Raw genomic sequence first — 11,721 nt, 5'->3', positions numbered from 1 at the left:
ATTTATTGGTTCAGTTGTGAACATTTTTGTTTTCTCAACATTGAAGTGTAATCCATACTGAAGGCTGTGGTCTTTGATCTTCATTAATAAGTAATTCAAGTCCTCTTTGCTTCCAGCAAGCAAGGTTGTATCATCTGCATATCACAGTTTGTTAATGAATCTTCCTCCAATTCTGATGCCATGTTCTTCTTCATATAATGAAGCTTCTTGGATTATTTGCTCAGCATACAGATTGATTAAGTATGGTGAAAGAATGCAACCTTTCCTGATTTTAAACCATTTAGTAGCCCCTTGTTCTATTAGAACAACTTCCTCTTCATTTATGTACAGGTTCCTCATGAGCACAATCAAGTGGTCTGGATTATCCACTCTTTGCAATGTTATCCATAGTAAGTCATGATCCACACAGTTGAAAGCCTTTGCATAGTCAATAAAGCCTAGAATATAGGGTTTCTGAGGCTATAAGTCTTAGTGGGAGCAAACAGACTCATCTTTATCCTATACAGCGACTGGTGGGCTCCAATGCTGACCTTGTGGTTCCTAGTCCAGTATTTACCCTACAGAGCCAACTGCACTACCAAATCAAGGGTTATTGTTAACCCTGTATAAGGTTTCCAAGGACCATCTGATGGGTCTGAAGCAGCTCAGTTTTTATCCTACAGCACCACACCGCAATTCATGATTTTATTTCTGTGTGAAGAACAGTGTGAAAATAAAAACATTTTAGGGCAAGTATATATGTGTTTTTTAAAAAAGCCAATTTTGTATGTGACTGAGGAAGTCATCATAGATATGAGCATTAGCTCTGAAACATCTAAATTTTTTTCTTATGTAAATAAAGTGAAACCTAGCAGCTTTACCATCTGTGAGAGTGTGAGAGTTCCGGAAAATGACTCATTCAGCCAGCAAAGATATGAAACCAGATTTGAATGTAAAAAGCTGGAAGCGGCATAGAATCCAGGATGTTGGGGACCAGCAGGGACTCCTGCCCATCCTGTGTTGAGAATTTAACAAACGCCACAGAATTGGTTGAGAAAACTATAAGTAAAACTCATAAGTTGAAATAATTAATTTCCTTCCCAACCAACCCTGTTGTGTGTGTGTCAAGTACCGTCAGGTTCTGATCCATAATGACCCTGTATAGGGTTTCCAAGGAGCAGCTGGTGAACTTGAACCACAGGTCTCCAGTTCAAGTGGACTTTGCAGTCCAGCTCCTTAACCAACAGCACCACACCAGGAATCCAAACCACCCCTGTAGAATAGGCAAAATTTGAGTTTATTTATAAATTTTATCATTGTTGTTGAAATGTATGACTGAGTCAGTTCCGACTCACAGCAATCCCATATAAGGTTTCCAAAAGCAGCTAGTAGGTTTGAATTGTGAACCTTGTGGTTATCAGTCCAATAATTATCCTATAACACTAAACCAAGGCTCAATTTTATCATTACTTAATGCTTACTTTGTACATATTTAATCAATGCTCTTTGAAGCAGAACTAATTTAACATGCAGAATTAAACACTCAAAGGACTATGCTGTTGTTGTTATTAAGTGGGTAGACTCTGCCTCATAGCAACTTTGTATAGGATTTCCGAGGAGTGACTGGTGAGCTTGAATTACTGGCCTGGCAGAGCAAACCGATCGTACAGTCCAGCGCATTAACCTACAGCACCATACCAGTATTCTGCAAGAGCTATAGCGATTATTTAGTTCTGCTCTGGAGTTTAAAGTCTGAACGCTTTTGCTTACAAATGACTCCAGTTGTGTTCCATCTTGTGCCTAAGTTTAAATGTTCAGAATCCAATTTTTCTTGACAGCTGAACTGCCAGAGTTAGAAATGAAATGTCTTTGGGAGTGGGTTTTGGGCCATTTTCCTAGCCAGCACAGGACGAATAGAAAGTCCCTCCCAGGAGCCTTCCTCTAGATTTGCCCCTTAACGATAGGTTGTGATGTTGCTACTCTAGAATCTCAGAGATTGTCTATAAACTTTCCTCCTTGCTTCTGTAGGTATGTGAAACATTGTTGCCATCAGTCCTGGTTGTGGAGGAGATTCCATTGTTCTCTGTACCCTATAAAAGGTCACCATGTGGAGCTAGAACTCTGGAAAACTTACCATGGCATCATATCAATGATTTCCCTCATCAGGGTGATCTGTATTTTTTTTTTTTTACTTTTGTTTACAACTTAATAAAGAATCTCAGTAATATTTATAGGGCTACTGGTGTGGTGCTGTAAGATCAGAACTGGACTACAAACCACAAGGTCGGCAGTTCAAACCTACTAGCTGCTCCTCAGAATTTTAATATATAGGGCCGCTGTGAGTCAGAACTGACCCAACGACACTTAACAAGCAACAATAACATAATATTTATGTGTGCCTGATGCACACAATGGTGCTATGAAGTTGATTCCAACTTGATACCCTACGTACAACAGAATGAAAGATTGTCCAGGTCTGTGCCATCCTCACAAGCATTAAGCTTGAGCCCATTGTTGCTGCCACTATGCCATCCATCTCACTGACCCTCCACTTTACCAGGCAGGATGTCCTTCTCCCAGGACTGGTAGCGCCTGATAATATGTCCGAAGTATGAGAGATCAAGTCTGGCCATACTGGTTCTAAGGAGCATTCTGGCTGTATTTCTTCCAACACAGATTTGTTTGTTCTTCTGATAGTCCGTGGTGCTTTTAATATTTTTCTTCAATACCATAACTCAAATGCATCAATTCTTTTTAATGTTTTCCTTATTCATTGTCCAATTTTCACTTGTATTATGAACCTATTGAAAATACCATGGTTTAGGTCAGGCACACCTTAGTCCTCAGACTGACATCTTTCCTCTGGAACACATTAAAGATGAAACTAATTTCCCTGATTGTTGGTTTCTAATTCTAGCTGATTTGAAACTTTCGTTGTTTTTGAACTCTGTCCTACTTTGGAGATACCTGAAAGCAATGATTCCTGTGTGTCCATAGACATGCAAATTAATTCTGTCAGAGGGACAATTGATTTCCCTCCTACAACTCTGTGGAGTCAGTCAATATAGAGTTTACTTGTAAATTCCTTTTACTGGCTAATATATTCATACACATACATATATATGTACACATAAAATATAAAATACATAACATATCATATATGTGATACATAATATATATGCAACTTTTAGGATATATATAAAATATATAGGAGGGTAAGTATAAAATGTTCTGATACAAAATTATACAAATATTTGTTAAATGAAATTATCAAAATATGAATCTATTTTTTCTTGACATATCCTTGATCTATGTCTATATGAACTAAACAATGTCGATTTGAACTGCAAGGTTGGTGGTTCAAAGCCATCAGCTGCTCCTCAGAAAGGCTACTGTTGTTTTGTTGTTGTTAAGGTTGCTATGAGTTGGAACCAACCTGATGACATTTAACAACAACCACTACAATCCTTCTCCAAACAATTCTGGATTTATACTGTGTCTAAAGTGAATCCTTGTGGGACTCAAATCATGTTCCTTTTCAATGTTCTTTGAGTTTGGGGAACAAAAAGAAGTCTAAAGGTGTAAGATCAGGATTATAGAGTGTATAGGGTAACAAAATTATTGTAGAGCAGGCTTTATTATCCTTGAAGAATGAGCAGGTGCACTGTAGTGATGGAAAGTAATTCTTCAGTACAACTTCCCTGGCCTTTAACTCACCAATGTACTTTTCAGTATTCTTAAACTGAAATTTGTAATAAGTCCCCACTATTGTCCTGTATCCTTTGAAAATATGTATTAAGATTCCCCCACCCCTTGGAATCCTGAAAAACAGTTATCATAACCTTCTATGTTGACTTCTCTGCCTTGAATTTAATTGGCCCAATAGATACACTACCTGAATTTAGAGCTCATCAGAAGAACATATTTGATACATTAGACACTAAAGGCAGAAGACCAGACGAGTTGTGGGATGACATCAAGAACATCACACAGAAAGAAAGCAAAGATCATTAAGAAGACAAGAAAGAAGGGAAACATCAAATTGGATGTCAGAAGAAACACTTAAACTTGCTCTCTAGCATAGAAATGATAAAGCAAATGGAATAAATGAGGAGGTACAAGAGTTGAAAAGAAAATTTCAAAGGTCAGCCTGAGAAGACAAAGTCAAATATTATAACAAAATATGCAAAGATCTGAAGCTAGAAAACCAAAAGGGAAGAACACACTCAGTATTTCTCAAGCTGAGGTAACTGAAGAAAAAATTCAAGCCTCAGCTTTCATTATTAAAGGATTCTATGGGCAAATGATTGAATGATACAGAAAACATCAAAAGAAGATGGAAGGAATACTCAGAGTCACTGCACCAACCATTTCAAGAGGTAGCTTATGATCAAGAGCCAATGATACTGAAGGAAGAAGTCCAGGGTACATTGAAGGAATTGGCAAAGAACAAGGCACCAGGAATTGATGGAATCAAAATTGAAATTTTTCAAGAAAGTGAGGTGGCACTGGAGGCACTCACTCTTCTCTGCCAAGAAATTTGGAAGATGACTATCTGGCCGACTGATTGGAAGAGATCCGTATTTGTGCCCATTCCCATTGGGAATGTGGAAATCATCAGACAACCTCTTTGATATCCCATTCAAGTAAAGTTTTACTAAAAGTAATACAGAAATGGTTACAAGCATACATTGATAGAGAACTTCCAGAGGTTTAAGCCGGATTCAGAAGAAGCCGTGGAATGAGGGATATCGTTGCTTATGTCCAATGGATCTTGGCTGAAAGCAGAGAATACCAGAAAGATATTTACCTGTGCTTTATTGACTACGCAGAGGCTTTTGATTGTGTGGATAATGACAAGCGATGGACAACATTATGAAGTATGAATATTCTGGAACATTAATTGTGCTCATGAGGAACCTGTATCTGGACCAAGAGGCAGTTGTTCGAACAGAACATAGGACCACTGAATGGTTTGAAATTAGGAAAGATGTGTGACAGGGTTGTATTCTTTCACCATATTTATTCAACCTGTATGCTGATCAAATAATCTGAGAAGCTGGGTTATGTGAAGAAAAACGTGGCATCAGGATTGGAAGAAGGCTCATGAACAACCTGCGATGTTCAGATGATACAACCTTGCTTGCTGAAAGTGAAGAGGACTTAAAACATTTACTGATGAAGATGAGTGACTACAACCTTCGGTATGGATTGCATCTCAATGTAAAGAAAACAAAAATCTTCACAACTGAAACAATAAACAACATTCTTAGCACTGGATAGAAGATTCAAGTTGTCAAGGACTTCATTTTCCTTGGATTAACCATCAGCATTTATGGAAGCAGCAATCAAGAAATTAAATGATGTATTGCATTAGGTAAATCTGCTGCACAAGAACTCTTTTAAAGTGTTGAAGAGCAAAGATGTCAGCTTGAGGACTAAGGTGTGCCTGACACAAGCCTTGATATTTTCAATAACCTTACATGCATGCAAAAGTTGGGTAGTGAATAAGGAAGATTGTAGAAGAATTGATGAATTTGAGTTATGATATTGCAGGAGAATATTGAAAGTGCCACGGGCTGCCAAAAGAACCAACAGATCTGTGTTGGAAGAAGTGCAACTAGAGTACCACTTGGAGTCCAGAATGGCCAAACTTCATCTCTCATACTTCAGACATATTGTCAGGAGGGACCAGTCAGTCACTGGAGAAGGATATCATGTTTGTTAAGGTGTAGGGTCAGAGATAAAGAGGAAACCCCCAGCATTTGGCAAAACGGCACCATCAATGTGCTCAAGTGTGGCAACAATTGTGAAGTTGGCCCAGGACTGGGCAATGTTTCATTCTGTTGTGCGTAGGGTCGCTATCAGTCAGTACCGACTAGATGGCACCTAAAAACAACAACAATAATACTCTCAGAAGCTACAGTTTGATTTGATCTTTTTTCTAAAGGTACCCTAATGAGACTAAGACAAGTGTATTTCTGAAAGAACTTGTCTGCAAGACACCAGACATATATATTAAACATGTTTTGTTTAGGATAAACCTGTGCATATATACACTGGAACCCTAGTAGCAATACTTACTGACTTACCTTCTTATATTTTACATGTGCAGTTTTAGTATTTGCCTTTGTAGTTACTGGTTTCCTCGCTGATTAAAGAATTAAATAAGAGCCTTGACATATGTTCATTATGTATCTGTATGGGAGTCATGATTATTCTCTTGAAAATTATGGCAATGCCAACTAATAGCACATTTTCTAAATTTATAAAAAGAAGAAATGAAAAAATACACTAAAAACATGTCAAGACCATGTTTTTTCTGTTGTCACAAGACGTGTTACTTTGCATTCTTACATTTCTCTAAGTCACATATATTTCCAGGAAAGACATGACAACAAGTTTTCTTTTTTATTCACTGTTATAAGTGCTGGACCACTAACTGCAAGGTTGGTGATTCAAACCCACTAATTGCTCCTTGGACATCCTATACAGGGTCCTTATGAGTTGGAACTGACTTGATGGCACTTAAAAACACCACCAACAATGTACAAGCTACGTCACATTGAAATCAGTAGATATTCAGTAAATTTAAGATTTAAAATTCCTTAATAAAAAACTGAAGCCATAAGCAACTGGGCAGCATACATATACCATTTATTGAAAACAATGGCATGCATTTAGTTTGTGGGTCTATAGTTCATGTGGATTTCTGGTTTCATATTGTAGACCATGCTCAGAAGCTGGTTCATCACACTCTCCAGGTACTGATTGTAGCTTCCATTCAGATCTTGTATCTTCACTAGTGCTTGCTCTTCTATTTCTTCTGCAAGATTACTCTGAGAGCCCATTATCTACCAAAATAGAACAGGCACAATTTACCACGTTATCCATCATATTGAGGAGATCCAGTGACACACTGGTTAAATACTCAGTTCAACCAGGCAGTGTTTCGTTCTGTTGTACATAGGATCGTTATGAGTTGGTACCAACTCGATGGCACCTAACAACAAACCAAAAGGTCAGTGACTGGAACCTACCAATGGCTCCTTGAGAGAGAAAAACCTAGCAGTCACCTCCCATAAAGATTGTTATTGTTGTGTGTCATTGAGTCGCTTTTGACTCATGGTGACCCCATATAGGGTTTTCAAGAGCAGCTGGTGGGTAGGAACTGCTGATCTTGTGGTTAGCAATCCATTGCTTTTCCTACAGTGCTACACCAGGGTTTGTAAAGAGTAAAATGTAGGAAACTTTACTGTGTAGTTCTGTAGGGTAAGAATTGAGTTGATCTCAACAATAGCAACAACATCTACCATATTCAAATGTAATTATTTTGGAAGTTAAATTTGTTTTGGTCCACTAGAGATTTATTCTGCTTTTCCTTGATTATTCATTGGTGCACACACTGTATATTGTTTTACCAGAATTTTCTCATGGACAAGATCACTAATACCATGAGTGAGCTGGATAAATATTTTCTGAGAATTGGAAGGCATCATGGCATGTTATTTCTAGTTCTAAGCTGACCTCCACCTAGTGCAAATCAAATACAAGTTTACAACCATTAAGTCATGCTTCAATTATTTTTTTTCATCACATTTTCATGTATTTATAATAATTTCCTTTTAGTTCCAGTATCGTTCCTACTGCTTAGGTTATGAACTACAACTCTGGAAAATAAATTTGAAAAATGTCAGTAAATCTATCTTTGCTAAAAAAGTAAATAACTGACTGATTGGTTTTTTTTAAAAACATCATCTGAATTGATGAAATCATGCATTCCTCATTCTCCCAGGTAACATAGCTACAGGATGTCAGGTAGGATACTTTACATGTATAGCAATATCATTTTGGGTAATAAACGCAATCATAAAATTTTTACTTGAAATTCGTAAATGGAATTTGCTCTAAACTGAATTACATTATAATTTTAGACAATTTAATATTTTTTCACATTGCTCTTTAATAGCCAGCGATACCCAGAATTTCCCATTGTTTCCTCTGTCCTTTCAGTTTTTCCACCTAGTATCACCAAAATATTTCTCCAGGAGAGTTAAAGATGTAAGGAAATTTGACATTGCCAATCTTGGCAAACACAGGCTTTGCTAAAGCAAACAATCAGCTCCAAACTGACTCCTCTGTAAACTCTTGTTTCTTAAAAAGGCATTGTTAAGACTTGATAGCTGGTTTATTGTTTCTTTGTCTCCTCTGTGACTTTCTAGAGAGGCTATGCATTTCCTTTAATCCTAGAGGCTCCAATAATGATTGGTTTCAACTTCAGGGTTGTTGTTGTTAAGTGCTGTCATTGGTTCTGACCCATAGAGACCCTGGATAGGGTTTCCAAAGAGCAGCTGGTGAGCTTGAACTGCCTACCTGGTGGTTCAAACCGACTTTGCAGTTCAATGCATTAACCCACAACACTACACCAGGTCTCCAGGGTTGTTGTTGTTATGTGCTGTGGAGTCGATTCCTACTCATAGCAAGAGCTGGTTATTTCAAACTTCTGACTGTGAGATTAGCAGCCCGATTCGTAACCATTATACTACCAGGGTGGTTGTTGTTACGTGCTGTGGAGTCAGTTCTGACTCACAGTGACCCTGCACAGTTTCCAAGGTTGTAAATCTTTATGGGAGCAGAAAGCCTCATCTTTCACCGGCAGAACAGCTGGTAGTTTCGAACTGCTGACCATGAGATTAGCAGTCTGATTTGTAACCACTAGGCTACCAGAGCTAGACTCCTCCAAATTCTAGAATGCACTTGATCTTTCTGGGTCGTAAGCTTGAAATCAAATGTGGTTGGGACTATCAAGTTCAAGTAATTTTCTGTTTATAGTCCAGACAATAGGTGTTTCTAGTTCAAAGAGAATAATTTTAAGATCTTTTTTTTGTTGTTGTTGTTTCCAAATGGTTATTTTATTAGATTGTTTGAATATTAAATTTATCTTTATTTGCAATCCAAAATAATTACCTGAAGTTTGTTCTTTTGTGTATGCATTTTTTTTTTTTCTTGTATATTTACTTTCCTAAACTCTGGCACAATTTTCTGGGGGCATTCGGACTGCCAGGATACAATTAAGGAGAGAGCTTTTCTTTCTCGCTGCCAATTCTTAGCATTTTTAACTTTTAGGTTGTTTGGTTATGACTTTGTTGTTTCCAAAGTCTGTGTATTCTATATTTGTAACAAATGCATTTTTTATTTTTTCTATATCCTCTAATTCCAGAGTTTTCTTTTTCTCCCCACTACATTCACAGTGGAACCACGTTTTCAGAAAAGGTGCCTTGATGAAAGGAAAGATCTAACTTCTAAGGCATCAAATGACTTTTACAAAATAACATTTTGATAAGCAAATATAAAAGAAACAGAAACATATGGATCATATTTCCCTTGGTAAAAGTTTAAAAGTGTAAGAGAACTTCTGATGAACACCTATTTCCCAAACTGAAAAATCTGGGGGGTTCTTAAATGGTTGAAAAATTTTTAACAAACTGTTCTGAACTATTACCTATTTTTCTTTGGAGCAACATTAAAATTAAAATTAATTATTAATAGGCTAGGATTCCTGGTGTGGCACTGTGGGTTAATGCAGTGGACTGCAGTTTCAGTTTGAACCACAAGGTCAGCAAATCAAGTTCACCAGCTGCTCCTCCGAAACCCTATACAGTGTCGCTCTGAGTTGGAAGTGACTGGAAGGCACTTAACAATTTAATGAAGCTTCCTGTAGGACTTTGAAAAAGTTCATCTCAAACTCAGATTCTTTATAAGGATAACATTACTGTAGAAAGTAAACCAGATTCATGAATGTAACCTGTATAGAGCGGTACTGTCGTTGTTGTTGTTGTTAAGTGCTGTCGAGTCGGTTCTGACTCATAGGGACCATGTACAGGATTTCTGAAGAACAACAGGTGAGCTTGAACATCCAGCCATTCAGTGACTGGCTTACAAGTTTTCAAGAGAGAATTTAGTTTCAGAGTGTACAGAGGAAGGTAGAATCCCTGCTGAATAAATTTCATCTTGTCTAGACTGATCTGGTGAAAGAAGATGGGGATAAGATTTTTATGATTCAGTAGTGAGTAATTGTTATCATGACAAACTGCAATTGTCACAATTGTAAAGGTAGAAGTTTTGTAACAAAAAGGGGGGAGTAGTTAATCTTACAGTCCAGGAACAGAGGACCCTAGGACCATCAAGGGAGAAGAGCATGAGCCGAATGTGGGACCCTATCTAGAGAAGCAGGGACACCAGAGATGGAAGCAGAGATGAGGACATGAGAGATAGAGCAGTTGAGGACTCTAGCTAGACTCACGGAAAGAGAAAGGCTGTGTGCTGGCAGCTAGGAGGCAGGCTTGCAGAATGTGCCCTTTGGTTGTTTAAGTGATTATATATTCTTGAGTGTTTTCATGTTGTACATTTAAAAAAAAACCCCACAGAGGGAATAGAAGAAAATACTGTTGAATGATGATGCATGGAGGGGATTGTAATCATTGCAATGAAACAAAATACAATAGGATGAGTGTAGAACTGATACTCTTCCATGCAAACTGTCACTCAATTTACAATAAAAACTTTTTTTAAAATGTAGGTTCTGAGTCAGTTAGAGGGGGCTTCAAAAAGTTTATGGAAAAATTCCATCGTTTTAAAATTCCTATGAACTTTTAGAAGCCCTCTCATGTGTCCGAGGTCAAAAGGAAAATTTTTAACAGAGGGTGGAAAAGCAATGAACCACTTTGAAACCCTGGTTCAATTGTATCAAAGTGAGGGCAGATTTACATAGCAAAAGGGCAAGTACAAGATGTCCATGTTTGGAAATTCGTAACCAGGGATTTACTGTATAAATCAGAAACCCTATATTCACAGGGTCACTATAATTCGGAACTGGCTTGGTGGCACTTAACAACAACAGCAACAATGTGCCAAAAAATGACTACATATGTAAATTTAAATTATCTAGTTGTTATATTAAAAAAGGATAAAAAGAAATAAGTGACATTAATTTTAATAATATTTAATCCTATGTATCCAACATATAAAGGAGCTCTGGTAACATCGTGGTTATGAATTGGGCTGTGAACCTCAAGAGCAGCAGTTCGAAAATACCAGCTGTTCAGTGGGAAAAAGATGTCATCTTCTGCTCCCTTAAAAATTTATAGCCTCAGAAACCTTGTACAGGGTCGTTATGAGTCGGAACTAACTCCATGGCATTTAACCACCACCACCACGATTTTATTTAACCCAATATATCCATCCAGTGGACTACAAGTTGGCCTGCTAACCACAAATTCAGTGGTTCAAATCTACCAGCCACTTTATAGGAGAGAGATGAAGCTTTCTTCTTCCATAGAGATTTGCAGTTTAGGAATCCTTATACATGACCTCTATAAATTAAAGATTGGCTAGGTGGCACACAACCACCACTACCACAATCCAGCATGTTATTTTACTTATTTATTTAAATGTTTTATTGTGAATTATATGATAGTTTACATGGGAGAACCTTAGCTTTACATTCATCCTGTCATATATTGTTTCATTACCACGGTTACAATTCCCTCTGTGCATCATCAGCCAACCAAAGGGTATACCCTGTAAGCCTGCCCCCCGGTCATCAGCACACAGCCCCTCTCCCTCTCTGGGTCTGGAGTCCCCAGCTGCTCTATCTCTCCATGCCATCGTCTCTGCCTCCATCTTGGGCGTCACTGCTTTTCTGGGTAGGGTCCTGCTCTCTTCTCTTCTCTCTTGATGGTC

General features: G+C 37.8%; 1 protein-coding gene across 1 annotated transcript in view; it reads right to left on the bottom strand.

The window, feature by feature from the left end:
- Positions 1–6,659: 6,659 nt before the first annotated feature.
- ATP6V1G3 (ATPase, H+ transporting, lysosomal 13kDa, V1 subunit G3) overlaps positions 6,660–11,721 on the bottom strand; it is a 41,363-nt gene continuing 36,301 nt past the window's right edge. Inside the window, exon 3 of the mRNA XM_006834171.1 lies at positions 6,660–6,833. Coding sequence (XP_006834234.1) covers positions 6,660–6,833 — 174 coding nt within the window. The remainder of the gene's footprint in view (positions 6,834–11,721) is intronic.

This window comes from Chrysochloris asiatica, unplaced genomic scaffold (assembly GCF_000296735.1).
Source record: "Chrysochloris asiatica unplaced genomic scaffold, ChrAsi1.0 scaffold00009, whole genome shotgun sequence".
In the NCBI taxonomy this organism is placed as follows: Eukaryota; Metazoa; Chordata; class Mammalia; order Afrosoricida; family Chrysochloridae; genus Chrysochloris; species Chrysochloris asiatica.
This window is presented reverse-complemented; position numbering and strand designations above follow the sequence as displayed.